Genomic DNA, 21,939 nt, shown 5'->3' with positions numbered 1-21,939 from the left:
GACATGAATAGGGACTCCCGTATATGAGCGCAAAACACAGACAACCTTACGTGTGACATGAACAAGACTTTATTAACTAGACTAAAGACTTAAACTACTCTAACATTCACACACATACATGCATACAGTTTACCAAGAGAGAGAGGGCTAAAGCAGAGTACAGGAAGCAAGAGGTTACAGCATTGTTGTACATTTCAGCAGATCAACAGCCTTGAGCAAAACATCAGTTTAGTTTTAACAGGCCCTTCTTTCAAAGGGGTAAGGATACTCAATGTATCCGATAATGAGACTAAGTTTGATACTTGCATGTCTCTCCAAGTTGAATTAAAACTGTCCTGATGCAATTTGTGGAGGCTCCCGTTGAATCTTTGCTGATATTGTCTTGATGAAAGAGAACCAGTTGGATTCAGAGGATCTTTGGTGAATGGAAGGTCTAGGCCGAGGCCTGGCACAAGCTTGGGGTTCCTTAGAAGCTTCTAGCTTTTTACAGCGTCATCTTGACGTCAGCATTTGTCAGTAAAAAAAGAAGAAGAGGAGGAAGAGCAGGAAGAGAGGGCTTGGTCTTGTGATCAGTGTATATAAAGGGTGAAGATGTCACACCCTCTTGAGGTGTCTGAGCCAATAAGGAGTTGCCCCCTCGGAGGGAAGTTTTACGAGTCTTTGTTCTGTAGCAAGATATTAGCATAAGACACTGGATTGGATGTTTGAGAGAAGAACCCTCTAGATTCCTATAATACTAACATGTCACAGAGTTAGTAACATGTAACATGAATTACCAAATAGGAAATTAAAGATGGAGTCCGTAGATACCAAACATGTTGCCAATGTGATCTCAGTTAACTATACATTTGCAACTATGGAACATTAATACCAAAACATGTTTATACATTTCCCAAGTGGTTATATAGAGAATACATAGGATTAAGAGAGTTTATTTGTCCTTCTCAGGAAGAATGAGTCACTAGTCTCTACAGCATTCTTCTGGATCATAAAAGTACCATATAACTGTAACAGGACACCTAGTTGTGCCTGTGTGCTAGCTACACTTGGGATGCTGGTTGCAGTTTTAGGGGGATGAGTTCAGAGAACTTTGATAGTGAGAGTGAGTTTATGGGTAATTCATTAAATACAATGAATAATTGTGTGGCTGATTGGTCCAGATGCTACAACACTCACTGTCCACTTTAATAGGAACTCCTGTACACCATGTCCTTCATAGAGTCATACAGTCAGCCAATCATATGGCAACTGCACCCTGCATAAAATCATACAGATACAGGTCAAAAGCACATCAATCATCAGAATGGGAAAAATGTGATCTGTGATTTTAACTGTGACATGGTTTTTGGTTCCAGATGGGCTGATTTGAATTTCAGTATTTCAGAAACTGGGTCTCCTGAGAATTTCTCAAACAACACAGAATAGTTGGGTGGGGTTTGGGGGTAGCAACTCATGATCACTCTTTATGACTGTGGTGAGAAGAAAATCATCTTAGCACGTATAAGACATTGAACCTTAAAGTGGATGGGCTCTAACAGCAGCCATGAATAAGAATCTGCAGATTTCATGGGCACACTCACTGGACAATTGAAGACTGAAAAAGGTGATTTTTTTTTTGTTCAACTGTACAGTTTCTGTGCCTCAGATTAGGCATTTGCACCCCCATAATTATTGCTTATTTAATATTTTTTGTACCATTCTGTGCAAACTCAGAGACTTTTGTGTGAGAAACATCCCAGTATATCAGCAGGATCTGAAATATGGCACCAACAACCATGCCACGGTTATTGTGTTGTTGATTCTGATAGTTGATGTGAACATCATTAACCGAAGCTCTTGAAATGTATCTGCATGTTGTTGTTATGTTTACATTATGCTGCTGCCATATGACAGGTGGTCTTAATAAGGTGGATGGTGAGTGTATCCACATACTTCATCTTTTGTTATTTTGTTGTACTGCTTCTAAGTTGGACATTATTACAAATAATTTTGCTGTTGTATTTATTTGTATTTTAGATGAATGCAAGGATCTGGCTGGGGACGTAATGTTTCTTGCCACAAAATTCATCCCCCAGAAAAGGGTGGGTGAAGCCTTACTAGAAGAGGGGAATGTCCATGCTGCCATCGTCAAAACCGAAGACTGCAGGTAATTTAATAACAATTTATTACTACACTTGATGTTAAAGGGATAGTTCATCAAAAAATTAAAATTCAGTCATTAATTACTCACCCTCATGTCGTTCCAAACCCGTAAGACATTCGTTCATCCTCAGAACACAAATTAAGATATTTTTGATGAAATCTCTTATATGAAACAGAAGATTTGTAAAGATTTGAAGCTTCATGAAGCAGTGGTTTGAAATCACCATCACTAGATATTGTTTAATAAAGTCATTATTTTGTCATTTTTGGCACACAAAAAGTATTCTCGTCACTTCATAACAGGGACATGCACAGGGGGGTTGCTCAGGTTGCCCGGGCAACTTCCCATATGCCCTTCTCGACTCACGTTGCCCTTCTGAGGTGGAAAAAAAGAAATAAAAAAATCGTACAATGGATGCAGAATTTCACGTAGGCCTAGATAAAAAAAAAAAAAAAAAAGAAGCTGAGCCTGCATGAGCGGCACTAGAAGGAGATTGTTGCGGTTGTCGGGTGAGACGACTTAACGTTGTCGGAAAGGTGAGTAAGGTTATAATCGTTAACGAAAACGAACGAAAAAACGAAAACTAGGTGGGAAAAAACATCGTTAACTGAAATAAAAATAAAAACAAGGCATTACAAAAAAACATAACTAACCAAAACTGTAATGTGTGTTTGGCAAAACGAACTAAAATAAAATAAAATTATAGATTAAATGTCCTTAGTTTTCGTCTTTGTCAATGTCTTTCATAGAGCAAACGTTCAGCTGCATTTCATTTCCCTGCGTCTCTCACTCACGCGTCTCTCTCACATACTCGCGCGCGCACACAGCCCCTCCCCTCCGTGCACACCGCGCCTCCATGAGAATTGAGAACGAGTGTTGGAAGCAAGTTCGCGAAAGGTTGGTATCTCGTGAAAACCTTTACACAATCACACATTAAAAAGTGGTATAAAAATATTTTTAATTCTGAATATAATTTTGTCAGTGTGTTAATGTCGACCCGAGAAGCGATTGCTACTGTAGCAAGTTAACTAGATGCAAGTTTGAGGTAAAATGCACTTGGGTTGTCTATGTCAAAACACTATTTAAGCTGTAAGTAAGGAATAATTGATGACGGGCCATTGAATTATTAGGAAAATAATGGTAGGGGAGTGCCCTTTTTTTAGGTCAGAGCAACTGCCCCTCAAAATTCCTGTGCACGTCCCTGCTTCATAACATTAAGGTTGAACCACCGTAGTCACATGACCTGTTTTATATATGTCTTTAGTACCTTTCTGGGCATCTGAAAGTGTTAATTGTCTTGCTGGCAATGCAGGCCTCACTGAGCCATTGGATTTCATCAAAAATATCTTAATTTGTGTTCTGAAGATGAATGAAGATCTTATGGGTGTAGAATGACATGAGGGCGAGTAATAAATGTTGATTTTCTTTTTTGGGTGAACTAACCCTTTAACTTAATGATTCAATGATCAGTTGAACTGGAAAACTAAATAGCTTTTTGTATTTTCTATTGCAGGAAGACATTGAAAGAAGTAAAGGCTGCTCTAGAGAAAAATTGGGACACATTTGACCTGGCAACACATGGTCTTGGTCCTGCCGTAATAAATGGCACTTTTTCGTTGATAGATGCGTGTCTTAAGGAAAAGATGAGAGCACTGAAAAAAAAAGACTCCACAGATGAGTAAGGTTCCCCCACTTTATTTTGTTTACTTGTATTGTTTCAAACTCTTGTTTCTTGATGTTCAGCTGTACAAAAAAAAATTAATAAAACATTACAAAGAACTGTGTTTTTTATTTATTTTTTTTAATCTCAATTACTTACAATTCATATTTGTTCCTTTAATTTGTTCTTATACAAAGTATCTGTACAACACTCATTGAAAAAAGACAGTAGCAGCAAGAGGAAAAAAAAAAACATTTTGGCTAGGCAAAGCAAATAGTGATTGTTTCATCAATGAAACATTTCTTATCTCTACAAGATCAAACACGTTTTTTCTTCTTTTTGACCATGTAGGTTACAGTGACTACATCTTTTGCTTTTTTGACCCTTTTACGATAATTATGAAGTGCAGTCACTTTTCTTTTTCTTGACAGTTTAGTAAACTGTGAAAAAACTAACTTGTGTGCTCTTTCAACTAACCTGTACACTTCATTATCCTCACAAAATTTTTCTGATTTGCTCCACTCATGGAGATCTGTAAGCATGGCTTGCAGTGTAACTTGTTTTCTCTCACTGGACCTAAAGCAGTGTGAATCATCAGATATGTTCTCAGATGATGTTGGGTACAGAATGTTGTGAACCAATATACATACACATACCTCTCCATGGCTATTCGCAATGCATGTGCAAAATTTGGTCCCTTTACAACTTACAAATTCTACACTCCCATCAGAATGATAGACAGTAAGGTTTTCATCGACCCTGAGGTAGGATTCACTGTCAACAATTTTTTTTGCTACTTCTGCCCTAAGATCTTGAATTATAAGTCCTTGTTTCTCTGCAATGTTCTGTGAAAAAATTAAGTGTTTGCACACACATCCACATTGGAATCTTTTGCAGTCGCATTTGTGCATGACCAAGTCCACACTGTGACATTGTGTGCTTGTGTCGGGTGGAACCAAACACACTCCATTTTTTATCTCCACTTTTGCACCCAGGCCTTTTGCAATCATAGAATGGGCGGCATTAGTGGTCTCTTCAGTGTTTGCTCCTTTGATTCGTCCAGTTTCTGTGAGGTCATCCAGGTAACTGAACAATGAAATAAAAGAACAAGTTAGGAAATGGTAAACTATTGTAAAAATGAAATGACTGAAAAAAGCAAATACCCTTAAACATTTGTATAGATTTTATAGGCTATAAAATAATTAAGGAAAAAAGGAAGCTGGGAGCTGACAGACCTTTTTACTGAATGATTTGTGCTAAGGAAAAGATAATGTCATAGACAACAGTGAATGTTTATTCAAGAGCTTCCTGTATCCAAACAAGCTGATAATGGCAATAGGTAGTGGCCAGAGATGATCTCTATGCAATATTATCACATGATTCTATATGTCACATGATTTCTGTAATTGGCAATTACAATTTAGCACCATAATAAAAGTAATACATTGAACTATATATACAGCTAAATATATTTACCTGTAATATTTTTGGACATCACCACACAGTAAGCGAAGAAGCTGATCAATCCTGCTATTTATTCTTCCCTTAAGGAACTGGTACTTCATTGTAAGAAAAAATCTGTGTACAAAAGTTAAGAAACTTAAAATATCCTTAATGAATATGTGTCCTGGATATCATGTTATTTAAAATGTGATTTTAGGGCATGATGTTATAATTTTAGTAGCTGACCTCTCTGCCTTGTTGTTGGTTTCGCTGTTATGGTGATAAAATGACCTGCCAAAATTGGACCATAAATCACCAAAACAAATCCACTGATTCTTGAGGTAGGTTGATACATGAGAACTACCAAGACATGTATCGAGCTCTTCACACTTTCTGGATGACATGCTGTTGAACTCTTCTTCCTGTAAAGAAAAAGACACAACATTGTAGAGTTATGCCACCTTAAGTTTACGCACATTTAAAGGGGTAGTTCTCCCAAAATTGAAAATTGTCATTTTGTGTCACTCCAAACCTATATGACTATTTCCTCAGTGGAACACAATGTATATTTTGAAGATTGTTTTTTTCATGCAATGAAACTTAATGGGTACAAAACACTTCCATATTCTATTGTGGAAAAAAAAATCTTTTGAATTTGGATTTACATGAGGGTTAGTAAAGAATGATTTTAATTTTTTTGTGGGAACATTTTTAAAAGACAATTCATTAAAAATCATAATACACATAAATTTGACCAATCCCATTGAAATCTATAGTAAACAACTCAAGATTTATTTCCATGTACTGAAATGATTTCTAAAGAATAAAGTGATTTATGATATAAAAATATTACCGTTAAACAGGATTTCATTGCCACCATTGCTTGAATCACAAGATTCCGCTGATTCACTGGCAAGTTCCCTCCATCTCTTTTAACCATCCACCTATGTACAGCCTACAAAAACATTCAAAAGCTATAGTTATAATGGCATTTGAATTATAATTGTATTTTTAAAATGAATAGGTCTGTAAAATGAATAGGTCTTTTTCCAGTACAAAAGATTTAATAAACCTACCTGGAGTACATGAAACCAGCAAAGAAGAACCTTGGCTGTTGGAAAAACTCTTCTTATGGCATTGAGTTCCTTAAGGTCACGGTCAATCATTATCGACCTACATGATAAGGAATTGAGAATTAATGAAGATACGTCAACATCTGTAGATTCTGTAAAAATGAACAGCTTTTGTAAAAAGGTAGTTTACAGTGTGCAGTATTTAATCCAATAGTAATGTCTGTACATAGAAATACCTCAATACATCAGCACACTTTGCTGCCAAACTACTACTGACTCTACTATGTTTTTAACTTCTTACCTGGGAAGAAATCCAGGGTTGTGATTTACAAGCTTTTCCAAGCAGAGAGCAAGTATGTCCGCTGATTCCTCACTAATAATAAAGTAAGCAAATGGGACTGCTCTTCCAATACTGTTGGTCAAAAGAAGAGCATAAAATGCATAACCATATGATGTCATGGCTTTGTAAGTAGCGTCCATGAATACCATGGTATGGGGATGTTCTCTAAGTATATCCTTTTGCCAGGGTGTCTGCACTACAATTATAAGTGGTTGATTTTCACTCAAAGGCTGGTAGTAACAAATGTGTTCCTGCAGCTCCGATGTGATCAGCTTGTCCACACTAATGCAGTCTTTCGCATCAGGAAAACTAAGAGCATTACTGGTCTTCTTGATCAATCGTATATCTTCAGGTGTAACATAATATCGCCGATTATATTTGTCCATATGTCCATGACGTTCTGCCCAGTCCACGCATTTTAAAAGGGTTTCTGAAATTGACAGTCCTTGATCAAGCCACATTTCAATGAAGGTCAATAGCTCTGGGTCAATGCGATTTTTTACGCCCTCTTCTTTCATGCACACATCATGTCCGTTGTGTTGAAGCATTTTGTTGACCACAGCACCTGTAAAACTACCATCTTTGATTATTTTAAATGACACATAAGCTTTGCAGGAATTAGCTCTTGTCTTTGTAGGTTCTCCTTTGCTTTTCCCACTTGCTTTGGTCGATCTTTCACATGCAAAGTAAAAGTAGTCTTTATGAGTAGACACAGCGGACTTGAAGGTGCTTTTGGTTTCCTCCTCCAGTTTCTTAATGTAACCCTGCATGAAATCAGTCTCCTCCCCAGAAAAAGGTATGACCTCTTGAATGACTCTGACATCCCTTAATTTCTTTAACTTTCGCCTTATCCCTTCAAGCCAAATATTCTCCATTTGCCTAGAAAAAAATCAAATAAAATGGTTAAAAAAGTAGTACTACTCAGTACTACATTTGCAGAGAGCAGCATATAGTACACTAAAATAACAGCGATATGAATCTATTGAGTACTGCAGCCTGAGAGCAGCATATAGTACGCTAAAATAACAGCGATATGAATCTATTGAGAACTGCAGCCCTGAGAGCAGCATATAGTACACTAAAATAACACAGTAAAATGAATCTATTGAGAACTGCAGCTCTGAGAGCAGCATATAATACACTAAAATAACAGCGATATGAATCTATTGAGTACTGCAGCCCTGAGAGCAGCATATAGTACACTAAAATAACACAGTAAAATGAATCTATTGAGTACTGCAGCCCTGAGAGCAGCATATAGTACACTAAAATAACAGCGATATGAATCTATTGAGTACTGCAGCCCTGAGAGCAGCATATAGTACACTAAAATAACACAGTAAAATGAATCTATTGAGTACTGCAGCCCTGAGAGCAGCATATAGTACACTAAAATAACAGCGATATGAATCTATTGAGTACTGCAGCCCTGAGAGCAGCATATAGTACACTAAAATAACAGCGATATGAATCTTTTGAGTACTGCAGCCCTGAGAGCAGCATATAGTACACTAAAATAACAGCGATATGAATCTATTGAGTACTGCAGCCCTGAGAGCAGCATATAGTACACTAAAATAACACAGTAAAATGAATCTATTGAGTACTGCAGCCCTGAGAGCAGCATATAGTACACTAAAATAACACAGTAAAATGAATCTATTGAGTACTGCAGCCCTGAGAGCAGCATATAGTACACTAAAATAACACAGTAAAATGAATCTATTGAGTACTGCAGCCCTGAGAGCAGCATATAGTACACTAAAATAACAGCGATATGAATCTATTGAGAACTGCAGCCCTGAGAGCAGCATATAATACACTAAAATAACAGTAAAATGAATCTATTGAGAACTGCAGCCCTGAGAGCAGCATATAATACACTAAAATAACAGCGATATGAATCTATTGAGAACTGCAGCCCTGAGAGCAGCATATAGTACACTAAAATAACAGCGATATGAATCTATTGAGAACTGCAGCCCTGAGAGCAGCATATAGTACACTAAAATAACACAGTAAAATGAATCTATTGAGTACTGCAGCCCTGAGAGCAGCATATAGTACACTAAAATAACACAGTAAAATGAATCTATTGAGTACTGCAGCCCTGAGAGCAGCATATAGTACACTAAAATAACACAGTAAAATGAATCTATTGAGTACTGCAGCCCTGAGAGCAGCATATAGTACACTAAAATAACACAGTAAAATGAATCTATTGAGTACTGCAGCCCTGAGAGCAGCATATAGTACACTAAAATAACACAGTAAAATGAATCTATTGAGTACTGCAGCCCTGAGAGCAGCATATAGTACACTAAAATAACAGCGATATGAATCTATTGAGTACTGCAGCCCTGAGAGCAGCATATAGTACACTAAAATAACACAGTAAAATGAATCTATTGAGAACTGCAGCCCTGAGAGCAGCATATAATACACTAAAATAACACAGTAAAATGAATCTATTGAGTACTGCAGCCCTGAGAGCAGCATATAGTACACTAAAATAACACAGTAAAATGAATCTATGGAGTACTGCAGCCCTGAGAGCAGCATATAGTACACTAAAATAACAGCGATATGAATCTATTGAGTACTGCAGCCCTGAGAGCAGCATATAGTACACTAAAATAACACAGTAAAATGAATCTATTGAGAACTGCAGCCCTGAGAGCAGCATATAATACACTAAAATAACACAGTAAAATGAATCTATTGAGTACTGCAGCCCTGAGAGCAGCATATAGTACACTAAAATAACACAGTAAAATGAATCTATGGAGTACTGCAGCCCTGAGAGCAGCATATAGTACACTAAAATAACAGCGATATGAATCTATTGAGAACTGCAGCCCTGAGAGCAGCATATAGTACACTAAAATAACAGCGATATGAATCTATTGAGTACTGCAGCCCTGAGAGCAGCATATAGTACACTAAAATAACACAGTAAAATGAATCTATTGAGTACTGCAGCCCTGAGAGCAGCATATAGTACACTAAAATAACAGCGATATGAATCTATTGAGAACTGCAGCCCTGAGAGCAGCATATAGTACACTAAAATAACAGCGATATGAATCTATTGAGAACTGCAGCCCTGAGAGCAGCATATAGTACACTAAAATAACACAGTAAAATGAATCTATTGAGTACTGCAGCCCTGAGAGCAGCATATAGTACACTAAAATAACACAGTAAAATGAATCTATTGAGTACTGCAGCCCTGAGAGCAGCATATAGTACACTAAAATAACACAGTAAAATGAATCTATTGAGTACTGCAGCCCTGAGAGCAGCATATAGTACACTAAAATAACAGCGATATGAATCTATTGAGTACTGCAGCCCTGAGAGCAGCATATAGTACACTAAAATAACACAGTAAAATGAATCTATTGAGTACTGCAGCCCTGAGAGCAGCATATAGTACACTAAAATAACACAGTAAAATGAATCTATTGAGTACTGCAGCCTGAGAGCAGCATATAGTACACTAAAATAACACAGTAAAATGAATCTATTGAGTACTGCAGCCCTGAGAGCAGCATATAGTACACTAAAATAACACAGTAAAATGAATCTATTGAGTACTGCAGCCCTGAGAGCAGCATATAGTACACTAAAATAACACAGTAAAATGAATCTATTGAGTACTGCAGCCCTGAGAGCAGCATATAGTACACTAAAATAACACGATATGAATCTATTGAGTACTGCAGCCCTGAGAGCAGCATATAGTACACTAAAATAACACAGTAAAATGAATCTATTGAGTACTGCAGCCCTGAGAGCAGCATATAGTACACTAAAATAACAGCGATATGAATCTATTGAGTACTGCAGCCCTGAGAGCAGCATATAGTACACTAAAATAACACAGTAAAATGAATCTATTGAGTACTGCAGCCCTGAGAGCAGCATATAGTACACTAAAATAACACGATATGAATCTATTGAGTACTGCAGCCCTGAGAGCAGCATATAGTACACTAAAATAACACAGTAAAATGAATCTATTGAGTACTGCAGCCCTGAGAGCAGCATATAGTACACTAAAATAACAGCGATATGAATCTATTGAGTACTGCAGCCCTGAGAGCAGCATATAGTACACTAAAATAACACAGTAAAATGAATCTATTGAGTACTGCAGCCCTGAGAGCAGCATATAATACACTAAAATAACACAGTAAAATGAATCTATTGAGTACTGCAGCCCTGAGAGCAGCATATAATACACTAAAATAACACAGTAAAATGAATCTATTGAGTACTGCAGCCTGAGAGCAGCATATAGTACACTAAAATAACAGCGATATGAATCTATTGAGTACTGCAGCCCTGAGAGCAGCATATAGTACACTAAAATAACAGTAAAATGAATCTATTGAGTACTGCAGCCCTGAGAGCAGCATATAATACACTAAAATAACACAGTAAAATGAATCTATTGAGTACTGCAGCCCTGAGAGCAGCATATAATACACTAAAATAACACAGTAAAATGAATCTATTGAGTACTGCAGCCCTGAGAGCAGCATATAGTACACTAAAATAACAGCGATATGAATCTATTGAGAACTGCAGCCCTGAGAGCAGCATATAGTACACTAAAATAACACAGTAAAATGAATCTATTGAGTACTGCAGCCCTGAGAGCAGCATATAGTACACTAAAATAACACAGTAAAATGAATCTATTGAGTACTGCAGCCCTGAGAGCAGCATATAGTACACTAAAATAACACAGTAAAATGAATCTATTGAGTACTGCAGCCCTGAGAGCAGCATATAGTACACTAAAATAACACAGTAAAATGAATCTATTGAGTACTGCAGCCCTGAGAGCAGCATATAGTACACTAAAATAACACAGTAAAATGAATCTATTGAGTACTGCAGCCCTGAGAGCAGCATATAGTACACTAAAATAACAGCGATATGAATCTATTGAGTACTGCAGCCCTGAGAGCAGCATATAGTACACTAAAATAACACAGTAAAATGAATCTATTGAGAACTGCAGCCCTGAGAGCAGCATATAATACACTAAAATAACACAGTAAAATGAATCTATTGAGTACTGCAGCCCTGAGAGCAGCATATAGTACACTAAAATAACACAGTAAAATGAATCTATTGAGTACTGCAGCCCTGAGAGCAGCATATAGTACACTAAAATAACAGCGATATGAATCTATTGAGTACTGCAGCCCTGAGAGCAGCATATAGTACACTAAAATAACACAGTAAAATGAATCTATTGAGAACTGCAGCCCTGAGAGCAGCATATAGTACACTAAAATAACACAGTAAAATGAATCTATTGAGTACTGCAGCCCTGAGAGCAGCATATAGTACACTAAAATAACACAGTAAAATGAATCTATTGAGTACTGCAGCCCTGAGAGCAGCATATAGTACACTAAAATAACAGCGATATGAATCTATTGAGTACTGCAGCCCTGAGAGCAGCATATAGTACACTAAAATAACAGCAATATGAATCTATTGAGTACTGCAGCCCTGAGAGCAGCATATAGTACACTAAAATAACAGCGATATGAATCTATTGAGAACTGCAGCCCTGAGAGCAGCATATAGTACACTAAAATAACAGCGATATGAATCTATTGAGTACTGCAGCCCTGAGAGCAGCATATAGTACACTAAAATAACACAGTAAAATGAATCTATTGAGTACTGCAGCCCTGAGAGCAGCATATAGTACACTAAAATAACACAGTAAAATGAATCTATTGAGTACTGCAGCCCTGAGAGCAGCATATAGTACACTAAAATAACACAGTAAAATGAATCTATTGAGTACTGCAGCCCTGAGAGCAGCATATAGTACACTAAAATAACAGCGATATGAATCTATTGAGTACTGCAGCCCTGAGAGCAGCATATAGTACACTAAAATAACACAGTAAAATGAATCTATTGAGTACTGCAGCCCTGAGAGCAGCATATAGTACACTAAAATAACAGCGATATGAATCTATTGAGTACTGCAGCCCTGAGAGCAGCATATAGTACACTAAAATAACAGCGATATGAATCTATTGAGTACTGCAGCCCTGAGAGCAGCATATAGTACACTAAAATAACACAGTAAAATGAATCTATTGAGTACTGCAGCCCTGAGAGCAGCATATAGTACACTAAAATAACACAGTAAAATGAATCTATTGAGTACTGCAGCCCTGAGAGCAGCATATAGTACACTAAAATAACACAGTAAAATGAATCTATTGAGTACTGCAGCCCTGAGAGCAGCATATAGTACACTAAAATAACACAGTAAAATGAATCTATTGAGTACTGCAGCCCTGAGAGCAGCATATAGTACACTAAAATAACAGCGATATGAATCTATTGAGTACTGCAGCCCTGAGAGCAGCATATAGTACACTAAAATAACACAGTAAAATGAATCTATTGAGTACTGCAGCCCTGAGAGCAGCATATAGTACACTAAAATAACACAGTAAAATGAATCTATTGAGTACTGCAGCCCTGAGAGCAGCATATAGTACACTAAAATAACACAGTAAAATGAATCTATTGAGTACTGCAGCCCTGAGAGCAGCATATAGTACACTAAAATAACACAGTAAAATGAATCTATTGAGTACTGCAGCCCTGAGAGCAGCATATAGTACACTAAAATAACACAGTAAAATGAATCTATTGAGTACTGCAGCCCTGAGAGCAGCATATAGTACACTAAAATAACAGCGATATGAATCTATTGAGTACTGCAGCCCTGAGAGCAGCATATAGTACACTAAAATAACACAGTAAAATGAATCTATTGAGTACTGCAGCCCTGAGAGCAGCATATAGTACACTAAAATAACACAGTAAAATGAATCTATTGAGTACTGCAGCCCTGAGAGCAGCATATAGTACACTAAAATAACACAGTAAAATGAATCTATTGAGTACTGCAGCCCTGAGAGCAGCATATAGTACACTAAAATAACACGATATGAATCTATTGAGTACTGCAGCCCTGAGAGCAGCATATAGTACACTAAAATAACACAGTAAAATGAATCTATTGAGTACTGCAGCCCTGAGAGCAGCATATAGTACACTAAAATAACAGCGATATGAATCTATTGAGTACTGCAGCCCTGAGAGCAGCATATAGTACACTAAAATAACACAGTAAAATGAATCTATTGAGTACTGCAGCCCTGAGAGCAGCATATAGTACACTAAAATAACACAGTAAAATGAATCTATTGAGTACTGCAGCCCTGAGAGCAGCATATAGTACACTAAAATAACACAGTAAAATGAATCTATTGAGTACTGCAGCCCTGAGAGCAGCATATAGTACACTAAAATAACAGCGATATGAATCTATTGAGTACTGCAGCCCTGAGAGCAGCATATAGTACACTAAAATAACAGTAAAATGAATCTATTGAGTACTGCAGCCCTGAGAGCAGCATATAGTACACTAAAATAACACAGTAAAATGAATCTATTGAGTACTGCAGCCCTGAGAGCAGCATATAGTACACTAAAATAACACAGTAAAATGAATCTATTGAGTACTGCAGCCCTGAGAGCAGCATATAGTACACTAAAATAACAGCGATATGAATCTATTGAGTACTGCAGCCCTGAGAGCAGCATATAGTACACTAAAATAACAGCGATATGAATCTATTGAGAACTGCAGCCCTGAGAGCAGCATATAATACACTAAAATAACAGTAAAATGAACCTATTGAGAACTGCAGCCCTGAGAGCAGCATATAGTACACTAAAATAACAGCGATATGAATCTATTGAGTACTGCAGCCCTGAGAGCAGCATATAGTACACTAAAATAACACAGTAAAATGAATCTATTGAGTACTGCAGCCCTGAGAGCAGCATATAGTACACTAAAATAACAGCGATATGAATCTATTGAGTACTGCAGCCCTGAGAGCAGCATATAGTACACTAAAATAACACAGTAAAATGAATCTATTGAGTACTGCAGCCCTGAGAGCAGCATATAGTACACTAAAATAACACAGTAAAATGAATCTATTGAGTACTGCAGCCCTGAGAGCAGCATATAGTACACTAAAATAACACAGTAAAATGAATCTATTGAGTACTGCAGCCCTGAGAGCAGCATATAATACACTAAAATAACACAGTAAAATGAATCTATTGAGTACTGCAGCCCTGAGAGCAGCATATAGTACACTAAAATAACAGCGATATGAATCTATTGAGTACTGCAGCCCTGAGAGCAGCATATAGTACACTAAAATAACAGTAAAATGAATCTATTGAGTACTGCAGCCCTGAGAGCAGCACATAGTATACTAAAATAACACAGTAAAATGAATCTATTGAGTACTGCAGCCCTGAGAGCAGCATATAGTACACTAAAATAACACAGTAAAATGAATCTATTGAGTACTGCAGCCTGAGAGCAGCATATAGTACACTAAAATAACAGCGATATGAATCTATTGAGTACTGCAGCCTGAGAGCAGCATATAGTACACTAAAATAACAGCGATATGAATCTATTGAGTACTGCAGCCCTGAGAGCAGCATATAGTACACTAAAATAACAGCGATATGAATCTATTGAGTACTGCAGCCCTGAGAGCAGCATATAGTACACTAAAATAACAGTAAAATGAATCTATTGAGAACTGCAGCCCTGAGAGCAGCATATAGTACACTAAAATAACAGCGATATGAATCTATTGAGTACTGCAGCCCTGAAGAGCAGCATATAGTACACTAAAATAACACAGTAAAATGAATCTATTGAGTACTGCAGCCCTGAGAGCAGCATATAGTACACTAAAATAACACAGTAAAATGAATCTATTGAGTACTGCAGCCCTGAGAGCAGCATATAGTACACTAAAATAACAGCGATATGAATCTATTGAGTACTGCAGCCCTGAGAGCAGCATATAGTACACTAAAATAACAGTAAAATGAATCTATTGAGTACTGCAGCCCTGAGAGCAGCATATAGTACACTAAAATAACAGTAAAATGAATCTATTGAGAACTGCAGCCCTGAGAGCAGCATATAGTACACTAAAATAACAGCGATATGAATCTATTGAGTACTGCAGCCCTGAGAGCAGCATATAGTACACTAAAATAACAGTAAAATGAATCTATTGAGAACTGCAGCCCTAAGAGCAGCATATAGTACACTAAAATAACAGCGATATGAATCTATTGAGTACTGCAGCCCTAAGAGCAGCATATAGTACACTAAAATAACACAGTAAAATAAATCTATTGAGAACTGCAGCCCTGAGAGCAGCATATAGTACACTAAAATAACAGTAAAATGAATCTATTGAGAACTGCAGCCCTAAGAGCAGCATATAGTACACTAAAATAACAGTAAAATGAATCTATTGAGAACTGCAGCCCTAAGAGCAGCATATAGTACACTAAAATAACAGCGATATGAATCTATTGAGTACTGCAGCCCTAAGAGCAGCATATAGTACACTAAAATAACACAGTAAAATGAATCTATTGAGAACTGCAGCCCTGAGAGCAGCATATAGTACACTAAAATAACAGCGATATGAATCTATTGAGTACTGCAGCCCTAAGAGCAGCATATAGTACACTAAAATAACACAGTAAAATAAATCTATTGAGTACTGCAGCCCTGAGAGCAGCATATAATACACTAAAATAACACAGTAAAATGAATCTATTGAGTACTGCAGCCTGAGAGCAGCATATAGTACACTAAAATAACAGCGATATGAATCTATTGAGTACTGCAGCCCTGAGAGCAGCATATAGTACACTAAAATAACAGTAAAATGAATCTATTGAGAAGCGCAGCCCTAAGAGCAGCATATAGTACACTAAAATAACAGCGATATGAATCTATCGAGTACTGCAGCCCTAAGAGCAGCGACTCAAATCCCGACCGCAAACGGATTCCCCGTTCTATTTCTGTCCACCTGCTTTGCAAAGGTCGTCTTTTTCAGTGAAGACAGCTTTTAGCTGTCGCCGCGCCGCGATAAAAGATCGCGTCTGGTGTACACACGGTGTAACTCCTGCTTTAAGAGCAGCATAGTAGACCAAAAATAACATCGATATGAAATTATTTCCGTTCCGTCTTCGCATTTATCGGCTTTACAGACAGCTGGGTAGTATTGGAAAATCATGTTTAACCCCATTTAGACCATTAGCAGCTTAGGTGCATTGGAGTTAGCAGTCGAATCAAAATACAAATGATCCGATATTAGACGATGATAGTTCTGTGCATTTTCAATGTTCCCCAATTATCTTAGTACACTTTAGAGGCCGTTTATCTCAGAATTTTAACAAAATATATTGTAAATTCACTTACCTCTACAAAACCCGCGATCTTCTATCAACAGTCTAACGTATCTAGAATCCCGCCAAAGTAAAAAAAAAAAAAAAAAAAAAAAAAAAAAAAAAAACCTTGATCCCGCCTCTGCTTCAATTTCATTGGTTGAATCTTTAAACCAATCATTTTCCTTTCTGCCCTTAGAACATGTTTGAGTAAGTAAAACTCCCATCTGCGACATTCAGAAGGAGGGCAACATGAAATGGGTGGATAATTCACCACTGAGACAAGGGTAAGTGACAAAACACTCCCAGAAAATCACTATGGATTTAGTTAGTTGTTCTTTTGTACTCTCATTATAAAAATGAGACGATCATAACCCAACAAGAAAACAGCTGGAAACATATTTTCTACAAACACAATCATGACAACAACCACAATAAATTATACTTTTATAAGTAAAATCAAAAACACCTACTTATTTTGTATTCCTGAGAAATGTTTTTTGTATTGAATGAGAAAATTTGGGGTTGTGAATAATTAAAAAATCAAATATGTTATTTAGGTTTTGGAACGAAGGTGAGCCGAATGATGCTAATGGAAAGGAGGACTGTGTTGAAATTATGTATTCTTGTTCACCTTCTAACCTGAAGAACTGGAATGATCTCTCATGCTCTGAGAAGAGAAAAGGCATTTGTGAGAAATAGGGTTCATCCCGTCTTGTTGTGGTTTTACTTCTATTATTTTATGGAAGCATTTCTTATTGTGAATGCTGAATTTTTTAGTCTGCTACATTAATTTTATACATAAACTGCTTTCACAATATCAATTTTATTTTATACTTTTCCTAGAAATATACAAAATCACAAGGTGATTTTCAGATGAAAGAAAATGTAAAATTGTCATTTTTTTATTGCTATAATAAACTCGCAACATCCAGTTTTTCACAATGTGAAAATGATCTGGGACACCAAACCTCTGATGTATTCGTGTGTTGCTCAATATGTCAATATTCAATTTAATTTACATTTATTTGTATAGTGTTTTTCACAGTACATATTGTTTCAAAGCAGCTTTACAGAAAATGCATCTCTACATTACAATTTACAGTGATCTGTTTTCATGCATCTCGTTTGCTGGAATAATTCACTCCTGTTATTCTGATATTTAGTGTCTGTGAAACTTATTTTTTTTTTTTTTTTTCATTTTTGTTATATTTTGTTATTTCATATTTCATTATGGATTTTATTGTTCTATATATGGAGAGAGTTCCTCCTGTCCAGCAGGGCGCAGCAGAGAGCAGGTTAATCAGACTGAAGTGATCAGAGAGGAACAGAAATATCAGGTCAAAAGTGAGGCTCAAGTGACTTTCTACCAATTAACTGATATTTTTATGTTTTATTTTTAAACATCACTTTTGACACTAATGTAATTCCAGAATTGAACATTAATAAAAAGCTACACGTTATTTTATCTCAAACCTGTCCTGTAGATAAAAATCATGTAAAAAAAAAAAAAAAAAATCTGATTATAGCACTAATATTAAAGGTGCCCTAGAATCAAAAATTTAATTTACCTTGGCATTGTTGAATAACAAGAGTTCAGTACATGGAAATGACATACAGTGAGTTTCAAACTCCATTGCTTCCTCCTTCTTATGTAAATCTTATTTGTTTAAAAGACCTCCGGAAAACAGGCGAATCTCAACATAACACCGACTGTTACTGTTACAGTCGGGATCATTAATATGTATGACCCCAATATTTGCACATGCCAGCCCATGTTCAAGGCATTAGACAAGGGCAGGATGTCTGGATGTGCACAGCTGAATCATCAGACAAGGTAAGCAAGCAAAGACAATAGCGAAAAATGGCAGATGAATCAATAATAACTGAGATCCATGGTATCATGATATTTTTAGTGATATTTGTAAATTGTCTTTCTAAATGTTTCGTTAGCATGTTGCTAATGTACTGTTAAATGTGGTTAAACAGATTTAAAGGAGCCGCAGCCTGAATCGTGCATAGTAAATGATGCCTCAAAATAGGCAGTTAAAAAAAATTAATTTAAAGGTGCCCTAGAACTTTTTTTAAAAAGATGTAATATAAGTCTAAGGTGTCCCCTGAATGTGTCTGTGAAGTTTCAGCTCAAAATACCCCATAGATTTTTTTTAATTCATTTTTTTAACTGCCTATTTTGGGGCATCATTATAAATGAGCCGATTCAGGGTGTGTGGCCCTTTAAATGCTGACGCTCCCCACTCACGGAGCTCACGCTTGCCTTAAACAACATCAAAAAAGTTCAAACAGCTAATATAACCCTCAAAATGGATCTTTACAAAGTGTTCGTCATGCAGCATGTCTAATCGCGTAAGTACAGTGTTTATTTGGATGTTTACATTTGGTTATGAATGAGTTTGAGGCTATGCTGCGTGGCTAAAGCTAACATTACACACTGTTGGAGAGATTTATAAAGAATGAAGTTGTGTTTATGAATTATACAGACTGCAAGTGTTTAAAAAATGAAAATAACGACGGCTCTTGTCTCCGTGAATACAGTAAGAAACGATGGTAACTTTAACCACATTTAACAGTACATTAGCAACATGCTAATGAAACATTTAGAAAGACAATTTACAAATATCACTAAAAATCTCATGTTATCATGGATCATGTCAGTTATTATTGCTCAATCTGCCATTTTTCGCTATTGTTCTTGCTTGCTTACCTAGTCTGATGATTCGGCTGTGCAGAGATCCAGACGTGTAATCCCTTTCATAATGTTGGGAACATGGGCTGGCATATGCAAATATTGGGGGTGTACATATTAATGATCCCAACTGTTACGTAACAGTCGGTGTTATGTTGAGATTCGCCTGTTCTTCGGAGGTCTTTTAAACAAATGAGATTTATATAAGAAGGAGGAAACAATGGAGTTTGAGACTCACTGTATGTCTTTTCCATGTACTGAACTCTTGTTATTTAACTATGCCAAGATAAATTCAATTTTTGAATCTAGGGCTCCTTTAAAAAAATCTATGGGGTATTTTGAGCTGAAACTTCACAGACACATTCAGGGGACACCTTAGACTTATATTACATCTTGTGAAAGAATGTTCTAGGACACCTTAAAAAAGAGTTACAAGAACACAGTTGAAGAGTTCAATCAGACCATCAACAGATTTCAGGACAATTACACTGATTTAACACCGTATTCAACTTAGGAAGAAATAGGGTGACCAGACGTCCCGAAAAATTCGGGACAGTTCCGAAATCTAAACTGTTGTCCCGAATCCTGAATCTGGCCCTAATTGTCCCGAAAATTATACTAAAGCAAAATCTTGAGTAGTTATTTTCTGATAAACATTAAAAAACTGTCTGCAGAGGTTGAGTTGTCCTGCAACTCATTGGCTGCAGCATCTTTTTTAAGTTCTAAAAAAATACAGTAGGCGGCTAGATTTAGATATGCATGCCCTTTTTGTTTTAAGCCTTGATGAAGAGAGCGCAAGCTGCAGCAGCCGCGAGGAGGTGATGCACACGTAAAGGAGTGATTGATTGTTCGCGGCACTGTGTACAAAAAATTACTTCACTACACAATTATTTCCTTATTTTCGTTTAAGCTTATTAGCGTTAGGCTATACAGAAAGGTCTGATTTACGCACTGTAACTTACAACAGTCATTGTTTTTTTTCCTTTCACAATGACATTTGAGTTCATGATTTTAATGTTGTTTTTTGTGGCAGACTAAAGACTAATGACAGACTGTTGATCTTTGAATAAAAATATGTTTGGTTCAGGTTTGAAATTCATTATCTTTTATTATAGGCTACGCAGTGTAATATCATAGAAGCCCCCCATCCCGTCACCGAAAAGCTTGGGCTAATTTCAATTTTAAAGTGAACTAATCCTTTAAAGGTGCACTATGTAATATTTTCTGTCCGCTAGAGGTCGCTAAAGGCCTATTCCAAACAAAGTAGCTTGACGATGCCAAGTTTGAGAGCGGAGTCTTGGGACATGTAATCTTTACCTCAGCGGCCGGTGGAAAAGAATAGGGATAGTACTCGGGAAGAAATCATGTTCATGGATGTGATTATTAACGTTACTGTAGTATGAAGCAGAGCAGGTAGTTTTCAATAGTGTTTTTCTCTGAGGAAAGGTAAAGCATGGTACTCGCAAGAAATAAAAAAAAAATTAGATTTAAACAATAGGATAACAATTAGGATAGGATAATAATTGGAAACATTTGGGATATTGTAAGTACTCAAGTGAACAAAATATATAACACTGGCATAGTGGTTTTTGGATATTTTACTGCAAAATTCTTACATATTGCACCTTTAAGGAGCAGACAGTCACATAGATCCAGGAGGGAAGTGGTACTGAGGCAGAATCGGAGGAGGGACGGAGGGCCAGGCCCGTGTGGTGGAAGGATGACTGGAGACTGAATGAGCGCCCTCTGGTGGTTATCATGGGCACTCCAGCTGGCAGGTGTCACTGTTTATTTTAGAGATTATAAAAATGAGACACATCTTTTCCACAAATATAGTCAGTACAGCAACCACAATTAAATGAACGTCCCAAAAAACATATACTAAAAGTAAAATTCTTCCCTCTTTTATTTTCTGCTTTTTCTTTCACTTCAGCGCAACTTTAGTTCAATCTTGAAACTTGTCACTGCGTTACTGCAGTGATTGTTGATTCATAAGCTGCTTGCGATAGTTAGTTTGTGAGTTGTATGAATAAGATTTGTTTAGTTGATGAATAAGTGAAAACTTTGGGGCTAATTTGACTGAACATTTGGGGTTCTGAATAATTGAAAATCTGATTTTGTTCAGGTTTTGGGTCAAAGGTGAGCCGAATAACTTGGCTGGAGATGAGGAATGTGTTGAACTGAATCCTGAAAAACCAACCCTGAACAACTGGAATGATCTCTCAT

The 21,939-nt window shown here is 36.8% G+C and overlaps 1 protein-coding gene and 1 long non-coding RNA gene across 3 annotated transcripts; one reads left to right on the top strand and one right to left on the bottom strand.

Moving 5' to 3' along the window:
• The first annotated feature begins 901 nt into the window (after nucleotides 1-901).
• LOC125278202 lies at nucleotides 902-3,922 on the top strand. Its single transcript, XR_007187073.1, has 2 exons — nucleotides 902-2,146; nucleotides 3,657-3,922. It is a non-coding gene; the product is annotated as an uncharacterized LOC125278202 (long non-coding RNA).
• Nucleotides 3,923-3,983: 61 nt separating this feature from the next.
• Nucleotides 3,984-17,236, bottom strand: LOC125278194. 2 transcript variants are annotated; one of them, XM_048207079.1, is made up of 7 exons: nucleotides 17,044-17,236; nucleotides 6,621-7,538; nucleotides 6,323-6,419; nucleotides 6,100-6,201; nucleotides 5,493-5,668; nucleotides 5,280-5,381; nucleotides 3,984-4,889 (listed from the first exon to the last, which is right to left on the bottom strand). In XM_048207079.1, exons 2-7 carry the CDS (start codon nucleotides 7,532-7,534, stop codon nucleotides 4,121-4,123), a joined length of 2,160 nt encoding a protein of 719 aa, XP_048063036.1. In that variant the 5' UTR covers nucleotides 7,535-7,538; nucleotides 17,044-17,236; the 3' UTR covers nucleotides 3,984-4,120. The 2 variants fall into 2 exon arrangements, with proteins under 2 accessions (XP_048063036.1, XP_048063045.1); XM_048207088.1 differs by lacking the exon at nucleotides 17,044-17,236 and having other exon boundaries at nucleotides 6,621-7,681.
• Nucleotides 17,237-21,939: the final 4,703 nt, after the last annotated feature.

This window comes from Megalobrama amblycephala, linkage group LG1 (assembly GCF_018812025.1).
Source record: "Megalobrama amblycephala isolate DHTTF-2021 linkage group LG1, ASM1881202v1, whole genome shotgun sequence".
Taxonomy (NCBI): domain Eukaryota; kingdom Metazoa; phylum Chordata; class Actinopteri; order Cypriniformes; family Xenocyprididae; genus Megalobrama; species Megalobrama amblycephala.
The sequence above is the reverse complement of the archived record's forward strand: the minus strand, read 5'-3'. Positions and strand labels throughout refer to the sequence as shown.